Below are 20,180 nucleotides of genomic sequence, written 5' to 3' on the forward strand. Positions count from 1 at the left end.
ATGCACTACTCTCTTTCTTATGAAAAATGTCTGGCTCAATGGGGCCCATCAATCTGAACATACCTTGCACAGTCAGTAAATAATGCTCACACCCAAAAGTCAAAGTCATCAATGTACCCTTTTTATAGGAATACTTCATTCACTTGTATGGTAACTATGAGTTTTTGAGCATCACTCAATAAAACATTTTTTTTTTTCATAATGATATCACATACCAACTTTCTTTATACCAAAACAGACAAATGCTTCTTTTCTGTTTCCAATAAACCACACTCACCTCAATGCTGACTGAGCATCCTTTGACAGACAGTTACCCATCCTGTAGAGAGGAAAAGAATATTACAGTCACATTTTGACAATCAGAACAAACTTTGCATCAATTGTATTTGATGATATCACAGTAGTCAAAAAATGAATAAAATTAAAGACACAGGAATGTTGATAACTGAGAGTATTGGGTAAAGGAGAGAAGGAAAGAGATAGAGTGAACATGAGGAGATGGCCTTGCAGATATCAAATCAAGCAAAGGAACTCATGCATTGGATCAGTGAACCAGAGCACAGAAAAGGTGCTCACATGGGGAAGGGGTGGGATCAGTGTAGAGGAAAAGACAGTCAGTCAAACACATGGATGGATGTGATACCCTGGCTCATATGATAAAACATATGAATAATAACTATAACTACATTGACACAGGAACTAAACACTTAACACTTTAACACCCTTTGGGTGGCCTGAATATCAAGTTAGCAAACTCTGGCTCCTTGATCCTCTAGTTGTCATGGAAACCTTAGAACTACAAATACTAGACAGGGCATGACTATTTACATACAGTGTACAGCAGCATCTCTTGGTGGTTATTATTATGTCATTGTGTATACTGGAAAACTTGCACCCTTGGAATCATTTCTCTGTGAAGAGTTTCTCTGACAAATATCATTAATTCATTTATGAGTCATTGCTCTACCTTGGTGAAAATGAAAAAGGAAATTGCAATGGAATCAGAGCTTTGGATTCTGCCAGTGAGTAGGACTGGTGTAAAAGGCCCATAACTCAGACTGTTAAAGGATTCTGTTTCAGCTTACTACAAAATCAGAAATTTTCACATGCACGAAACCTTAGTATATTTCACGAGGAGCCAAGATTCATTAGCAAAAAGCACGCAAAAGATTTTGTCTACTCAATGCACTGAATGCCAGTACAGTACCGTACGCCGTATAGTACTGTATAGTATAGTAGCTATTTTTCATGGTGGACAATTTGAGAAAGTTTAATCCTGAGAATGTTTCTTGTTTTTCAGTATGTTTATATGCACAAGGATAAATTTAACTTGAGTTTCCAGTAAATGTCACAAATCATTTAGTGTTTCTCCCATCAAACTTTGGATGACATGCTGCTCAAAATCAGTTTCATCAAATCTACATGGGGTGTGTTTGTAACATATTTCAGAAGGCATGTGCATATCAATACCATGTGCATATAAACATATTGATATATCGCATGTGCATATCAATACCTTGTGCATATAAACACATTGTACACATGCCTTCTGAAATATGTTACAAACACACTCCATGTACATTTGATGAAACTAAGTTTGAGCAGCATGTCATCCAAAGTTTGATGGGAGAAACACTAAATGAGTCATGACATTCGCTGGAAACTGCAGCTAAATTTATATCTGACACAAAGGTCTGAAGGATAAAGTCAAACTGAGATATGACACAGGAATCATATCAAAGGAAGTTCTTCATAGCAACTTTTGATATTTCTGCCCAGGTGAACATTGTACAAACTAAGGTAAAAGTGAACAACATCAACAAATGTTAGAGCAACTGTTCACATATGCTTCCATGATGTGACATAGCTGATCCATTTTCTTCTTCACATGTTTTGTTTGCTGCCCTCACCTCAGCAGTAACAAGACACTGTTGGTACTGAAACAAAGTGTCTTAGCCTTCTGCCAGTCACTTGAGATAAAAATGGTACATCTTTCAGACAATGCTGTTTTAGATGCATGGTTTAGTGTCAAATTGCTACACAATGTATGTTGTACTGCGTTGGAGCTGGCAGTAAGATGAAACTTGCAGTTTCTTCCACAATTAAAGTATCTCCAAGTCATCAAAAGCAGAAATTGATGGACAGAGGTTTAAAGAAAAAAGAGAGCTTTGGTTTTTATTTGCATTTCCTTTTCAGCTGTATAAGAAAGGGTCACTTGGCAGCACAAAAACATGTCTCTCTCACTGATACACAACTGAGCAAAAATCAAGAATCACATTTATAGCAAAATATGTGACACTTGATTGATAGGTACATATCTAATAATCATCCTTTATGAATTTCATTTCAAATGTCTTCCTTCTATTCCTGAAAATGAACACTTTGCTGGTTTGAACTATCTATGATCTTTACCCATCACTTTGTCTTCCAATCTATAGGGCCTACATTAATCACATCATTACTTATATGTCTATTGATATATATCTATTCTTCATCTATCTATCTCTTCATTTATAAGTATATCTATATATTCATCATATCACCTATCTGTCTGGCCATCACCCATTCATCAAACAATCAGTCTGTTCATATGTACACATGAGTAGATCAATACACAAAAAAATCTTCTTCTGCATGACCCAACCTACTTTGTATTCCTCCCAAGTCTCTCTCTACATAGTTTCTGGCACTCCATTCTATTTTCCCCTTTCACAATCTAGACAAAACACATAAGTCACATGTACTTTTGACAAAGTGTAAGAGTTTTTTCTTCTCTCTTTCACCCCCCCCCCCCCAAAGTCACAGCTGTATTACATCTGTAAGTCGGCTCTCTTACTCCGCTCAGCAGTGTGGGTTCATTCATACAGATTGGTTTCCCCTCACGCTAGGCATCCAGGCCATTCACAGTATTGGTAAGGAAGGAGGTTGGAACTGGCCAGGGCAGGGCTGGCAGATCATTTGGCTCGAAGTTTGGCTCAGCTGACAACATGACTAGTAGTAACAGGGGTAAGTCACTCTTTCTTTTCACTGTCTCTTTCTTTCATGCCCATGTCATATCAGTTTGGCAGAGATTTCACTGTGTGGTTCACATTGTTTGTTGCACACTAATTAACTCTTTCTATTCTAGATCAGCAGCAGTTTTGGTAGTGAAAGTTGATTTTCGGAGATATTGTAGTATTGAATTCAGTCTTTTTTTATGCCTGCTAACGCTGTAAGTGGTGATCATGATGTATCATTACTTGGAGACTAGCCATTGGTACACAAATACTATATTTAAGAGAAATACTAACAATGTACCCTCAAAGATTCCAGCATGGCTAAAGGTATGTGGGACAATGTATCGTCTGTAAAACTACTTTGCCATTCTGATTCTTTTATGAAAATTACCATTGAAAGGTAATTCCCCTCTATGTTCAAGTTGGTTTCAATAAACACAGAAAAAAAAATGAAACCTAAACACAATAGTAGATCTTTCATTACAATTACAGCAATTACATCAGAAAGTTTGGGGATTGAAAGTTTGCTACAGATGTTTTCATTAAAAAAAAAAGATATATTTGTAACTACATGTATATGTGAATTAGAAGAGGTAACAGTACCATCAACCCACATACTTCCAATTGGTATTTACATAAAAAACTACACTATTTTGTTTGTGGTCAATGATTTCACAAATACAACTCCACTAACAAAACAAAACAAAAATCATTGCTACATTATCAAACACTAATGTGACATGAGGGACGTTACTTATCAAGTTTTATTTCTTTTTAAAGGAGGAAATCTAGTGAAGATTGGTGCACAGGTCAATGGGAACCCTTCAGTACTGACATCATTAGTCCATGTAATTGGCTGACTGTGAATGTGACAAGTATCACTGTTTTGTGAAAAGTTGAGAAACTTCAGATTCCAATGAGTTTCCCGACATTCTTTGAGTCTAATCATACTCTGTTTGATAAAGTCAATGTGGATGATATGGAGTGGAATTGTACTTAAAGAGGAATTCCAGACCAGTTAAAAGTTGTTTGAAAAGAAAGAGGAAATTTTTGAAAGCACAACAGTGAAAATCTGATCAAAATCGGATAAAAAGTAAAAGCAGTTACAAAATTTTAATGATACACTAATTTTCGTAAAACAATTCTAGAAAGGTTGATGTAAATGTGTAAATGAGTGAGCTTGAATGTTATCACCTCACAATTTCCTATTGATTGTTTTTATTGGATTTTGATCAAATTTTTACTAATGTCAGTTTAAAATGACTCTTCCTTTGTGAAATCTGAGAAAATGGATCAATACATAACTGAGGAGGCTTCTCAAAAGTGTTCATGCGTTTCAGAACTTGTGGTCACAACAATATGCCCGTGCACACACAACGAAAATTGAAATTACAATCGCGATCCAAATTTCGATTTTTTTTCCCGACCGTTCATACACAAGGAAAAATCGCACTTCGCAGCAAGGAGAGAACGATCAGTGGCCAAATTGCGCATGCGCGAAGACTGACCCCGCGGTCCCAATAATGTTGACGTTCACGCGCTACGAACGATGGGATTAAAAATACCGATTTTCGAATCTTGATCGCGCTCACACACATGACGCTTGGCAAAATAATTGCGATTATTCTGAAAAATTGCACTAATAGTGCGAGTTGGATCGCGATTAGGATCGCGAAAATTAGTGAAATTTTTCTGTCCACACAGGAAAAAACTTCGAAATTTTGATCGCGATAAGAAAATCGATTTTTAAATCTCACTTCTTCCCTTGTGTGTGAACGGGCCTAATGAGGAAAGCCATGGCTAGATTGGGCCAGCCTTGAGCACGAGATGATGGTTACCATGGTAACACGACACAGAACTCACATCCATTTAATTGTATCCCTATCAAGTTCAATGGCTCCATTCATAAGGGTACAGAGCTTCATCAAGAAGCTGGGGTACTATGGCCATATGAATTAATGATGGATGAACCGTGGTCAAATGCCTTCACATGTGAGGAAATCCCTTAGATTAGTTCATTACCATCAGCCATGTAGAGAAGGCATTAATAGTGGCATCTCCCTGTATAGGGAGTAGGGTTATCATCATATAGGATGACATGTTGTTGTGACTTTGGTAACCCTAGCTCTCATCCCTTTGGTGATTTCCTCAGAGCACAAACACAAACTTTTGGAACTCTTTAATATCCCTCAGGAATAAGCTTACACATAAAAAAGTATCTATCATATCAAATAGGTTTAGAATGGTGAACCTGACACTATTATTGCCTGAGAGGTATGAATCACGAATGCTATTTTCCCTGCAATAAAAGGTAAGCAGAGTATGATATCAAAATAAGTGGAAATGTAATATTCTTTTTTGTAATGCCTTTGATGAAGTCAACAATGTTTCAGGCATCTGCTGAAATGCATATTTGGCTAAAGTTACATTTACAGAATGATGAAACTATACACTGTCATTCATGAAAAATGATTTGATGATACAGAATATGATGTCAAATCATGTTTGTATGTCTATTGTAAATTAATAGAAAACAACTAGTAGCATGAAATAGGTGCAGTAAGTTTGAATGGGTTGTTCTCAGGTCCTTGGAGTAATTGATGTCAAACTGAATACCTTTCCTAATCATGATTGCCCAACTTTTGATGATATCCAAGAAAGTAGACCTGTCTTTATCATGTACTCTGTTATGTATCTATCCACACTTTCACTATCTAGAACTGCCTAAGATTTGACAGCATCTTCCTGATTGGATGGATTTGTCATTTCCATGGTGTTCTTTACCAAAGACATCTTTCATTTGACTATTATCTTAGGAGACAGAGGGCGATAAATGGAAATTATACAGGCATGTGATAAGTGAAATGAGGGTATTACAGATGAATGAAAGATGTCATTCAGATACAAAAGATTTGTAGACAGAATGAATGGAGGAAGAGGATTAAGAGAGCAAAGTAAATCGCAGACAGTGTTACGTAAGAAAAACAAGGAAGAAAAGACAGCAAAGAAAATGAATGAAGTAACAGGGGAAAGAGACCATGAATAAACAGGAAGAAACATAGAAGAAGGGCAAAAGAAAACAAACGAGAAAATAAAGAAGAAAAACAAACAAATAAAGTGCACTTCACATGGTGAGTCACATCTGTTTTCATGACACTTGGTAATGCAATGTTGAACTGTACTCTTAAAGGGACTGTACAGTACTGGTTGAGGTGGGGATTCATGTTTTGAACATTCCTAAGTGAGATAATGAGAAACCTCTTATGAAATATGAAAGAGCATGTAATTTTTAAGAAGGATTCAATGTTTATTTGATGAAAATTGGTTTTCAAATGGCTGAGATATCCAAAAAAAAAAAGTGATAATAATAAAAGGTGACAGGCCACGCCTTTTATTATGATCTCTTTGTTTCACCTTGTTTTTTGATATCTCGGCCATTTCAAAACCGATTTTCATCAAATAAACTTTTGATACCCCATAGAATTACATGCTCTTTGACATCTCATAGAATGGTTTCTGAATATCTTGCAAAACATTAAAATCTAATTCCTCACCTCAACCAGAACTGTACACACCCTTTAAAGGTAGGGAATCCCATTTGCATGCCTTAAATGAAGAGTTGTATAAATACAGTGGTATGTTGAAGAGAGTATCATTTTAGAAACTCCCATAAAGTATTGAAAGTGGAAGGTACCATTTAGTACATTTTTATTGACCGTTAGATTTTGAATTGAATTTTTTTCGGGGCTCACCGTAAATTCCAGTACATTACTAGGCTACCTTTGCAGACCCATGCACTGCGCGTGTGTCCATCATGTATATTTTGTGAAGAAAGTTCATCAAAACTTACAAACATTTCTATATACATTCTTGCCACACACTCTATATGTTATTACATCAGCTCTTATACTTTTAGATTTGTGTTTATAGATAAAAAATACAGAAGACTGCAACAAAAAGGCTTAAGTGTGGCTGACATACAGAACTACTGAGTAGTTGAGTTTTGTGCATTATTCAAATTGTAAATAACTGTTGACTTCCAAATTTCTCAGCAGTGGCCTAAACAAGTCCCCTGAGGTTCATATTCAATGTTTTGCTGCATTTTGGGAGGTCTGTAAAAGGTATCCCCTACCTTTAAGAAGGGGATGTTTGGTACAGTGAACTCCCTACAGTTGTCATAATATTGAGTTCATTGTGCAATCAACCTTTCCTGCTCATTACTGGAACAAGCCACATTTCCTACGTTATGACTGGACTCCCAGAAGGGAAAAGGGGATGGGACATTGTTTCAGACGAGATGACAGACTGGCATGACAGGTGACTCTGATCGGAAATTTACCCCTCTGACTACTTCAACCAACCTTTGCTTCAATTGATTGATGATAATTGATTGTCTCTTTGAGGGTTTTGGAAAGCCAATGGTTTTTGCAGACAAACTAATATCAAGATGCATAATTTTGTCTCATTACATGTTGATGATCTGTAAACATATTTGATCAGAAAATGCTTCAAATTTTAACATGCACATCAGCCAGTCAAGATGATAAAGTATGAAAATGACATCAAACAGAAAACAATACAAAGAAAAACATAGGTTTGGGGACTTCAAATTCATTATATTATAACATTTTCCCAACAGCCACCCCTTGGTATCTGTTACTATATACAACATAGATTTTAAGTCTATTTTTTTTTGCGAATTGGGACTTCTCGAGAATTTCACAAGTAGTTAAATTCACGATTGTCGAGTACAGTCCTGAATGGAGAAATGTATGCCTGCATGTCACATTCATGTTGGGATCAGAGTTGATACTTTTCCAGGTTTTTAAATACCTGAATGGCACCCGACTCACAAAATTCTTGAAAATAAAAATCCTGCGAAATCTATACAGTATAACATGTTCCTCTTTATATCAGGCCTCAACGAATTGAGAAGAAAAGTCAAGTTTAAATCTGCACAGAATCTTAATTAAGCACAACCCTGAGAGCACAAAGACAGTGTCATCTGGGCCCCGTTTCATAAAAGATGTTAGGATGTCAACTCTTGCTGGAATGACAACTTCCCATAGCAACAGCCAATCAGGAAGCTGCATTCTTGTGTTACCATGACAATTGACATTCCAGCAAGAGTTGTTATCATATCAACTTTTTATGAAACGGGTCCCAGGTATACTTCAGCGGGTGATGGTACAAATGATTATTTGTTTTGACATTCTTATCATTTTCAAGCATTTGATGACCACACCTTGCCTTTTCCACCACAGGAAATGTGAACTATCTACATGAAAACATCTCACAAAAACACTGGGGACTTGCAACGAAAAAAAAACTTGCCAAAACAGCTAATTAATGCATATCAATTAATTTGGGATATTGTTGGGGAGAGTTTGAGTGGGTGATATTCATTATTCTGAAGGTGCATTAATCTGAAAATGAAATAAGGTTCATTATTATGAAACACACATATTCTGTCTACCCAGATGTTTGTTTGAAAATGAAGTAAAGTTCATTAATCTGACAATGAAAAAAAAAAATGCATACTATCAAATGAACCATCGGAATTATGGAAGTTATTTTTGTAATCTGATTAACACACTTCAGGAATAAGTAAACTTTTTTCATTTTCCAAACAAGGAAAAAAGTTTTATTTTTCCAAATGAACCTTTAGAATACTGAACCACGGGAATAATGTACTGTAAACAATTGGAGTGAGGTAAAATGATGAAAAAAAAATTATGAGGATAGTCAGATTTTCAATGGATACTCATCAATAAAACAGCCTTTTTTCCCTCAAAACAGTTATATTGATGGACAAGAAAATGATGCTAATTTTTACTGTATGTCTGTTTTTCTGTTGCACAAATCTTTAACCCCGAGGTTGGAAGGGAAGATCTTTTCATAAAAATATGCAGTCTTTCCTTAAATTTGCTTGAAATCTGATGTATTCTAGCAAATTTGTCGCAGTGTCTGTGACCATTAATTCGAACTTGGTCCAGAAATTTGTCAAAGACATTTTGTGGTGGTTGTGTGATGTGTCAAATACTTTGTCAGGATGCTAGGTAATGACTTCTAAGCTCCAATGAATGTTTTGCCCCTGATTCTGTCCACTATCTTGATCTCCACAACATTTTGTGGATGACAAACAATAAAACTTGGGTGGCAAAACAAAGGATGTGCTGAGGAGGTCTACCGGTACTCAGCATATCAGATTGCCTTGAAATGTGAGCAAATGTGCTTTGAAAACCATATCAAGCTTTACTATGTGCTTTTGAATAGGAAGGTTACATATGAGGTTAATTAGGATTTGCTATTTACTTATAGTAAGGAGGTGTAGGATACCTCCTTACTTACAGCAAACATTGATGGGAATTCATGTCCATTCAGACCCACGTGGGGGAGGAGGAAAGCTTGGCAGGATTTCAAGATTTAAGTAACCGTATGGGGAGTCTGAAGCTTTCACAGGTTAGACTAACACTGATGATTATTATATGTGGCAGTTCAGGCAAACTGCGATTACTGGTCTGGATTTGTAAACCTCACGTTTATCTGAATGACATGTACAATAAAAACAGACAGAAGAGATCTACTTGGACAAAATCTAAGAAGAACTTTAGACTACTTAATATGTACTCAAACTACTATTTATGTTGTTTCAGCTGGGAAAATATAACTTGCAAAGTCAAGAGTAAGCTCTATTATGGATTTAAAAGACCATAGTTGACCATCCAGGAGAGAAAAATGAGTTTGATACAACAATACAAGGGTTTGCACAGGAATATTTCATCTTTTGTTGCATGACCACAGGGAGCTACATAACAATTCAACTTAATAAAAACAGGGAAATTTACTTGGTATGCATAGCTTTAGCTGTTTCCACTGGGAGGTGTGAGTGTACATTTCCCTGGTTTGCCTATTGACAAGGTAAAGACAATGCATGTCTACGAGGCTTTCTTTTTTTTTTTTCATGAGAGGCACTGATGGTGACAATAAAAAGCCACTCTCTAGCACAGACTTTTATCTCACTCTGCGCGCCAATGAATCATTTATTTATCCCTACAAATATAGATATATCCTGTAAAATATGAGTGAACTGATGGGACTGTATGTGCACAGCGCACACAGGGATTGGAAATTAACATCATAAAATGCCCAAGGACAGGCTCTGGACCCATAGGCTCACTATTAGCTCTACCACTGTACCCATTAAATGGTCTATTCTGGAATTAGTAGTGTTCGATTATAATTTTGGGCCAACCTGAAAGCATGATGGTGCACTGATCGATTAATTAATAGATTTAGAAAGCACTACTATCATACTACATACACATCCACATTGGCTACTAGCAGTATACAACCAAATATCTACATGTATTATGGACATGGTAACACAAAATCTTTCTCTTCTGTTGTTCTTAAGATCAGTCTTTCATTAGGTGAAGCGTGTCAATTATTGAGATTTAACAGAATGTGCAAATAAACTCTGAAAAAAAACACAAACAAACAAGCCTCCAAATAACTCAATCTCTATGTTTTACATAAATTCCTCAGAAGTCCCCTGCCTCCCTCACCTGCCAAAAGTTTCATATGTTTTTATTCCATTGGCAAGCAAAAAGGAAAAAAAAAATGGAATCCTTTACTTGATTATTTCTGTCATCAAGAGAGGAAATCTAAAGCCCATAGATTACAACCCACTGGCCCAACTTGTTTGGTGAGTAGAGCCAATACAGCGGTTATCTGGTTCAGACCACTGCAGAAAGAGTCTGATTGAGTTAACCACATCTTGCCTTCCATCGCACTTTTCATTCAGAAATATACCACACAGCAGCCACATTTATTTTAGGTCTCTCAGCATGTCACCTGGAACGGACATATTAGTTCAGCAGGAGGTTCTGTTTGAATCCTGGTTTTCTGCACCTCCAGTATAAGCTCTGAATGTTTGCAAATGTTTTCAATATGTAAACATTCATTATGCAATATTATGTAGCATCTCCTGGTATGTCACTGAGAAAATGATTTTCAAAAAAGCAGTTTTGCCCAAATGTTGATATGAAACTATGGACCAGTATACATGCAAGAATACCTCAAAAACATTCACAAGATTGCAAACATTTGCTGTCACACTCTGACAATTTAAAGGACAAGTTCACCTTCATTAACAGAAGGATTAAGAGAATGCAGCAATATTAGTAAAACATATCAGTGAAAGTTTGAGGAAAATTGGACAATCGATGCAAAAGTTATGAATTTTTCAAAATTTTGTGTTGGAACCGCTAGATGAGGAGACTACTAAGGCTTGTGATGTCATATGAGTACAACAGTATAAAGAAAATGTAAAGAAAATTCAACATATTTTCACTTTTTTCGCATAATAGAAGAGCACTTGACTTGCCTCTTTCTAAAGGCAATGAGTAACGAGTCAAGGGAACACTGAATTGACGGCCAGCGCATGCGCACACAAACATCTTATCCGTTCGTGGATTTGAAATTTGTTTGCATGTGATGTGTGCGTATGTGCTGGCCGTAGTAATCAGTGTATGTAGCTCTCCCAAGGTCCTCTCGACAGTCACATTCAGTCATCAATTCGAACAGAAAGGGACTATTGGCAGAACCAAACGTTGCCCAAAGCCTGTTTTCAAGACTTCGGCTTAATTGGTAAGTCTTCAAATTGAAGAATTTTTTGGATTTTAAGTTGATATTTACCCGCGATACTAAATCTGTCATGATCCTGAATGCTACAATGCGAAGCCCCATTACGCTATGCGTATGGGGCTGCTGGTCGCAGTTATTTGCATGATTGCTAAGAAATGAGAGCACTTTGGGGCGAGTAAGTCTCACAGTGTTAGTTATTTGAAAGGTACTTTAACCTGAAACACGGAAATTCAGGGAAACTTTTGAGGTACAGTTGTACCAAAACTTTTTATTATCTTTAAAAGATGACATTTTGTGAAATTCTCTTTATATTTTCCTTATATTGTTGTACGCATGTGACATCATACACTGCAGTAGTCTTCTCATCCAGTGGTGACTGCACAAAAACTTCAAAAATTCATAACTTTTGAACGGATTGTCCGATTTTCCTCAAACTTTCAGTGATGTGTTCTACTAATATTGCTACATTCTCTCAATCCTTATGTTAATGAAGGTGAACTTGTCCTTTAAAAAGTTTCAACCCTATGCACAAATCCTCACTGACAAAAGGCATATGAAATTGCAATGCATATGCAATTGAAATTGTCCCAAGATATTGACAGTTGCTCCATGTAGTGCTTACTCACTACATTGAATCTATCATGTGTCGGTTAAGTGTTACTATTCTATTGGCATTTTTTCCCCTTTAATTTCATTATATCAGCCAGCATAGGATGTGTTTTTTAATATATATTACCACTTCACCACAAAATTCCAGAAAGTCTTTAATGACATAACCCCAGCTAAGACATGTGTTTGACATGTGGCAAACCTTCCTGAGCAAAGGGTCAATTTCACACCTGACCAACTGTTACCACCTCACACTTGGCATGTGGGCAGGCGGAAATGTGAAAGCAGAAGAGCACTAAATACACCATACTCAACAATGATTGTGGAATGGAAATGGGAAATTATTTCTGTTATGAAAATCCCTTCAAACGATCTCTTCTTTGGGTGTCAAGAAGAACAGCTACGATCATAGTATTTTCTCAAGTTTCTGAGTAGCTGATGCACAATCACAATGATATTATCCATGCATTATGCATTTATCAAACCACAAAACAGTGTTTCAATTGAAATTGTAAGTGACATAAACATTCAAAAACTAAAAGTCATGAACTTCTGCAGATAGTATCTTCATGATAAAGTATTTGCCACATATTTGTAATTCCCTTACATCTTGATGAAGGCTTCCCTGCTGCAATTCAATGCATAAGTGTTGAATATTTTGTGGTGTGGAAATGCTTGCATAATTTGCATTTTGTGATAATATAACAACCAAAGTGGGCAAATATTATTACTCTCTCTGTTTCGTCATTATTATCATTATTATCATTTTTTGACTGTGTTTGATATGCTGCGTTGCCTCAGTTATACCACTTAGAGGTTATCTAGATAGAGGGGACTCTAAACAGGTATGATGGCAAGATATGATAAGATATGATGGCAAATGGTTGTGGTACTTGAGGAACATGCGAGAACTTAATATTCCATATTATTATCCATACAGAGGATTTTTAGAGCCCAAATACAAGTGTTATTTTGTAGACGAACCTCCTCAACCTCCGACCCACTTAGAAAGTTTGTTGAACTCGACCAATATTTTTTGCCGAGGCGACCAATATTTAAAATATTGGACGGCAAGAGGGGGATTCCCCAAAGTTTTTATAAACTGCACGGTGATTGGTTGAGATATATACGAGATGACCTGAAATAAGAAGTAAAAACATCTGTGATTGGTCAATCACGAATTAACTAGAATATCGTTTCTTCTAAAATTCTGTGTTTATGCAAACAAATTTCATATATCAATTAGTTGAAATTGTTTTTCACACAATTTTTCAAAATATCAATGTCATAACAGGAATTTAAATATAGGTTTGATGAAAACAAGTTGCATTTTTTTGTGCATGCAGGCGCAAGGCGACGATTGATCTGCAGCTCTGCATGCTCAGCGCTACTGCTAGATAGCCCGCGCGCGCGCGCGATATAAAGTAGCCGGCCGCCGCCGCTGCGCTTGCATTTGCATGCGCGATATGCATATTACAGTTACTGTACATGTACGTACGTACGTGTGTACAAGTACGTTATATACAGCACAGTAGGAGTAGTTGTGGTAGTACTAGTAGTAGCCTAATTCGATCTTTCACGATCTACGGTAGATGTGACGTGGATTGTTTCTCAGATCTCGGATACAAATACATCTAATTCTGGTCTAAATTAGCTAGATCTTGGTCTAACAGTAACAGGACGGCTACCTTGGATACATAGATCACTGTTTTATCAGCATGAGACTGAAGTGGATTAACTTGCACTGAAGAGTGTACATGTACCATACCCCATGTCAGGATCACTACACAGTAGGAACAGCACTCGGAGTCGGAGACAGAAAGGGTAGGCCAAAATGAAAACATTCTTTGCTAATATCCTCTGTAGGATAATAATGATGATATTGAATGTCCTATTTTCGATTAATACAAGGAAATATTGGACTCGCTAAGAAAAATATTGGACTCGTCTTCGACTCGTCCAATATTTGTGCATAGCTCGTCCAATATTTCCTTGTATTAATCTCAAGGCCATCCAATATTATATAAATATTCTTTACATTGAGTTCCAGGGGCGGATCCAGGATCTTTGTAAAAAAAGGGGGGGGGGGCACGCAACCCTCCATTTTTTCTTTGTATTTCTTTTGTTACCAAAAAAAAAAAAAAAATGGATCGGCCAGTGAGTTCTGTCATTCTATTTTTGACTTTATTGTATTAATTTAATCACGCTGAAGGTAGAGTTGTAGCATAATACTGCAGGGTATTTACAGTGATGAAAAAAATCCACTTTTCATAGTGAATCATACAAAGTTGTTCACACAGCAAGTGGTATGCACAGTGTGTGTATAGCTACCTGAGTGCATGTGAGATTTAGAAGTCTTGTTCTACTTCTATGAATATTAGCAAGAATCACTACCTGTTATTGGGAGGAGCCGTAAGTCAAACTCTGCATGAGTCACTCAACACATCATAGCATTTTGCCTTTCAAGCCGCAAATCAGCCCTTCCTTCCAACCACTGTCCTTCAAAATCTCCAAAACAAACTCTTCCAACTTAACAGTTCAAACAGAAATAGCAGAGTTTTTGTCTGCATAAATTTTTGCAATGGGCAAAAAAGCCAGAGCATACGACAGGACAGGATGACATCTAGTGATTGTTGAGAATTGGTAATGGAGTGATTACCAGTGAGAGAATTTCAAGATGGGCAGAACAGTAATAGGATTGATGCTGCCTTCTGTCGAGTCATCATTGAATCTCTGACTGAAGCCCAGCTATATATGAGATGAGCTGCTAAATGCCTTCAGGAAACTGTCGACTCTATGACGGATGATATCTGATGACATGAATTCTGCTGATATCAAAGATATGGCAAAAATCACAGAGAGAAACACAACCTACTGTACATGCTGGGATTCAAACTCATATTTGAAACTATCATCACAGCCATCATAGCGGTATGTGTGAACATTCTGTGCACAGTTTGATCACAATTTCCAGCAGTACAGCCAATTATCACTTGGTTCGTCCATATGAATAAAGTATTTTACTGTGTCAGTTCTTGTTTCTTAGATAGATAACTTATCAAAGAAATTAACAAACTAGATCCTTTCTGAGAGAGCATACTTTGCACATCACTCTAAAATCTGTTTGTCCTACTTGTTTAACAATTTGACAGCATACAACATACAAGCATTAACACATAATAGATTGACTCCCTTAAAATTTAAGATTACTTCCTTCAAACATCAGATGACAACCTGTCAAATTATACAAATGCATGGGAAAGAAAACATCATGTAAAAGTTCTCTATGATGAGCAGTCACTGAGAACTGTGTGTGAATATGTGTGTGCTTGTGTTTTTGTTACAATGTGGTTTAAACCTAAAATGTAACTTTCTAGCAGTCAGACTTCCACAAGATGATGACTCACAGCCACTAGATTGAGTCCAGGTATTCAAAATTTGTCTCATGTGCACCATGTCAACATTAAGCTAAGAAGGATAGACTACCTGACCCATAAAAATAGCAAGCTCATAGCCATAAAGTTTTATCACATTGCAATGATAACATTTGATGTGATGTTGTCTCTTCCTATAACCAGCGGACTGTGTCATATTTATTTGATGACCAGGGTTCTCCAGACACTCTTTTCTATCTCCATTAGTACCACTGACAAGATACAAGATAGTAACTGTGATGTCTTGCTTTCATAGGATGGGTAGGGAAGAAGACTGTAACAAGTAGTCCTCTCATAGGTGAAATGCTTTTCAATGTTCAAGTTGACTTTGAGAAATGAAATAAAGTCAAATAAACACAATCGTAGAAGTTCCAATAAAATCACAATGTGAAAAAAAGCCAGTTATAATGTGGAATCATCCTGTGGTATGACTTGACATACAAAAAAATACACATTAAACCAAACAAACCGGGGCTATTGGTAACAAATGCTTTATCAAAATTACATGAAGTAACTAGAGAAGCACTCTGAGAGCGCAGACCTCCGCCAAGTATGCAGCTCATTTCCACCGTCCCACTGATCTTGTTATGTTTTTCCATAGAGATATAGTGATTTCCACCCATACGTACTTACAGCATTGTGTGCTGAGAGTCACCTGATTTCCCAATATAGAAGCCTTTGTTACGTCATAAACCCTCAGCTGCGCGGCGCGCCTCACCCTAGCAGAAAGTGGAGCACGCACTTTACTGCGCGCATGCAAACCTCAAATACGCGCAGCCTGAAGTCCCAAGTTCATTAACCCTACCTGCCAAAATATCAAAAATCCTTCATAAATTCCCCCAAAATTCTCGGATTACTACCAAAAGTTAATCGTTTGTTACTTGTGTCATTCTCAGCCTTTCCTGCAAGTTTCATCCCATTCCATTGACTACTTTTTGAGTTATTTTGCACACGGACAAACGAACGAACTAACTAACAAACAAACCAATGGTAACGAAAACATAACCTCCCCCCTTGGCGGAGGTAATTATGTTACTGTCTCAGAGGCCCCAATACTCATGCACGCATACCTTCCCTAAACTTCAGTTACTGAAATGAAATATAAAGCTTAACTTTTGTGTGTTTTGAGTGGTGATTAGTACAAAAAATCTCTTCCCATTTTATGCAATGTCTAAAGTTATTGGCACAAAAAGGGTTAAAGGGGAAGGCTAGTAACTGATCAGTGGGAATCAGTGGAAATGCTGGGAGATGATTGTTCCAATCCTTATGGGATTCATTCAAGAGTTCATTGTATATCTATTGTTGTGTGAAAATGATTTGCTTCAGAACGGTCTCATATTCAAGTAATGTGCAGATTAATGCTCCGTCACTGACCAGGGACGCTAACCTGGAAGCATTAAACTGCACATTACTTGAATATGAGACCATTCTGAAGCAAATCATTTTCACACAACAATAGATATACAATGAACTCTTGAATGAATCCCATAAGGATTGGAACAATCATCTCCCAGCATTTCCACTGATTCCCACTGATCAGTTACAAGGTGTACTAGCCTTCCCCTTTAAATAATATCAAAGATTATTGCAAAAGTGTAAAAACCAAAGACACATGAATTATGGGAGAGAGAAGACATCAACATAAAACATCATTTCTATTAGAAAATGCCATTGTACAAGACTTTTAACACTAACTTTTTGGGGGACATGGCCCATTTGGGTCATCAAAAATCATAATCTTTTTTTTTTCCTTTCCTTGGTGGCACAACAAAAATTAAAAAAAAAAAACCAAATAAATCAATAAAACTACCACTTGAGACGTGTGGCCATCGGGCAGCACCACCCATAAAACAGTGAGATAATACAATAAACCACAAAGATTATGTGAAAACACTGGAGGTGTGATAAATGCTTAAAATACCATGAAATGTGGCTAAGAATCAAGAAAAGAAATATTTGAAATAAGAAATTTGAAAAAAAAGAGAAAACCAATAAAATGATCATATATGATTCCCTTCTAGTGAGGATTTGGCTCACATGTTTTCCCTAAATTCCCTTTTTAAATTTGTGTGTGTGTGTGTGTGTGTGTGTGTTTGATTATGTCCGACAGAAAGGAATCAGAGCTTTTAATCTGATGCTGAAAGAATCAAACAAAACACAAAATATCAATAGCAGGCATCTACAAGCACTTATTAAAGAGCATTAGTGAGAATTTGAGGGTTAAAATGAGGTCCTTTTACAAGCCTCTCACTGTACAGACAATATATGGCAAATGGAATTTAGTGTACTTTATTCCTTTTGAATATAAATGGAACTGCATGATATGTGTCTCTGCTCGAAATGGAAGGGACCATGATTTCAAATTTCAAATTTCAAAAGCAATTTTTTTGGGGGGCAAAATATTTGAAAGTTATACAAAACAATATTGAGAGGGTTTGTAAGGGAAGTGAATCAAGTGACACACAGTCTACACACAACTCATAATGGTAAACTGAATCACCTTCTATGCTAAAAAAATTTCAGTGCGTGTGTGTGTGTGTGTGTTGTGTGTGCAGGTTACATATTGCTGCTAGGTCTCTGTAAAGGGCCTGAGAGGTTACCGTGGGCAACCATTGTTTCAATGACAATACCCATCCAGCACATGAAATGAGAACAATGCTTGGCATGTACAATGACATACCTCACATCCCCAGTGGACATTGTAAATGTCGTTCCTGAGAATCATTTGGCTCCATATCTTTCTGCAATGCACCAGATAACACAATCAGTAAAAAGCCTGGAGGGAGTTAAATGTAGTAACCTGGTGAATCAGTCTTGTGGGAGTGATTAATTTCATCAGTGATATCCTGTGACAAACAAACACACTGTATGGTATCATGTGTGAAATAGTCCACTACCAGCTAACCTCTAGGTTGGTATGGTATTGAAGTTGTCCTCTCCAAAATAGTAGTAAAAGGTCTGAAATGAAATGATGCACAAATTTTGAAACATAATCATTTTGTCCAAAGACATTGTGTAAACTGTAATATTTGGTACATGTGAACATTTTCCTTTTTTGCTATTTTCCTCAATGCACTAGAATACCAAATCAATTGGAATATCAACTTATGCCTGTAAACTGAACTCCAGGTATTGAAATGCAGTATGTACAGGTGAACAGGACAGCTTATCACTTGGTCTTCAGAGGAAAAATATCCATAAATATGGACACCTTGGATAAACTGGCATATTGCAGGACAGCGATGCCTATAAAGTGTATAACTGCACTCTGTCAAATGGATATTTCCACTACCTAAAAGTAATATAGATTGTAGCACCTTTCAGGCTGACTTTGGAATTTCTGTGATTCTATGGGGAATATTCTGAATGTTATCACTGCCAAATTTTCCCTATCTCTCAGACTGAACGGCAGTGAATCCCAAGGAAGCAGGAAAACGCTAAAACCCCTATCATCAGCTAGCTTTGTGCATGTGTCTGCTCAAATATACAGTAGGGATCCTACAGGTAGTGCAGAAGGATATGCCTTGCTGCTTAGTAGGCAGCAGACCTGTGTAAATTCATTGTTCCCATGGTGATTCACAGAGAGAGCCTTTCAGACTAGAGTCTTCTACGGAATCACTGTTTAACAATTGCAAGTTGTCAACCCGTTGAGGACAAGTCCCAAGTATACTCAGGCAGGTGTCTATGGGAAATGCGTGTAGAATCAAACTGGGCTCAATGGTTTAAGTAGGTATGTCATTGGCCTGGAGACTAGTATAGGTAGTGACCTGGTACAACTCAACTCATGCTGGTTGCGGAGATGTCTCCTGGAGACTAGCCCGGTCTCTAGGCAGTCACGGGAGAATCAAACATGTTCATTTCTTTCTGAGACCTTTTTCCAGTCTCCAGCTAGTCTTGTAAATGTCTTAGTGACATCTCTGCAACATCTCCATCAGAAATGGCCATGCCACGGAGACTAATTTTGTCTTCGATGTCTCTGAGACGACTCTGAGACGGTTCCACAATCTTGTGACAATGTGGAGACATCACAAAGACATCTCTGTAACTGGGAAGATGTCACAGAGAAGTCCCCATGACTGCAGGAGATGTCCTGGCGGTGGACGTCCTGGCGATGTTCGGGTGAATAAGTTGTCACCTTGATTGGAGACATCTCAAACTTTGCCCTGGAGTCACCTTCTTGGTGAAGGCACAAGCCAGGTTTCCAACTTTGGAGTCACACAACTCTCCCCAACTGATCAGTCAGGGCAATTGTTGCACCATCTCCTCCTGTGAGTTAGGACCTTCACTCTCAGGGTGAGGAGGCCAAATTTGGTTCAAATCTCATGTAGTACTTCATCTCCATTTAAACAGGGGTTAATCAAAAGCTTGGTGACCTGCTGAATGTTGCCTTGTATGAAAGGGGTATTAGAGTAGTACACCAATGAAGTCTGAGAGAGGAAACTGTGTATCACATCAAACACTGTCAAAGGAGAACAACTATGTAGCAAACCAA

The 20,180-nt window shown here is 37.3% G+C and overlaps 1 protein-coding gene across 1 annotated transcript in view; it reads right to left on the reverse strand.

Annotated features, from left to right (window-relative positions):
• Positions 1 to 20,180, reverse strand: part of LOC140242655 (transmembrane protein 135-like) — a 60,871-nt gene that overhangs the window by 10,161 nt on the left and 30,530 nt on the right. Inside the window, exon 7 of the mRNA XM_072322412.1 lies at positions 278 to 319. Coding sequence (XP_072178513.1) covers positions 278 to 319 — 42 coding nt within the window. The remainder of the gene's footprint in view (positions 1 to 277; positions 320 to 20,180) is intronic.

The sequence above is a fragment of the Diadema setosum genome, chromosome 19, assembly GCF_964275005.1.
Source record: "Diadema setosum chromosome 19, eeDiaSeto1, whole genome shotgun sequence".
NCBI classification, from domain to species: Eukaryota; Metazoa; Echinodermata; class Echinoidea; order Diadematoida; family Diadematidae; genus Diadema; species Diadema setosum.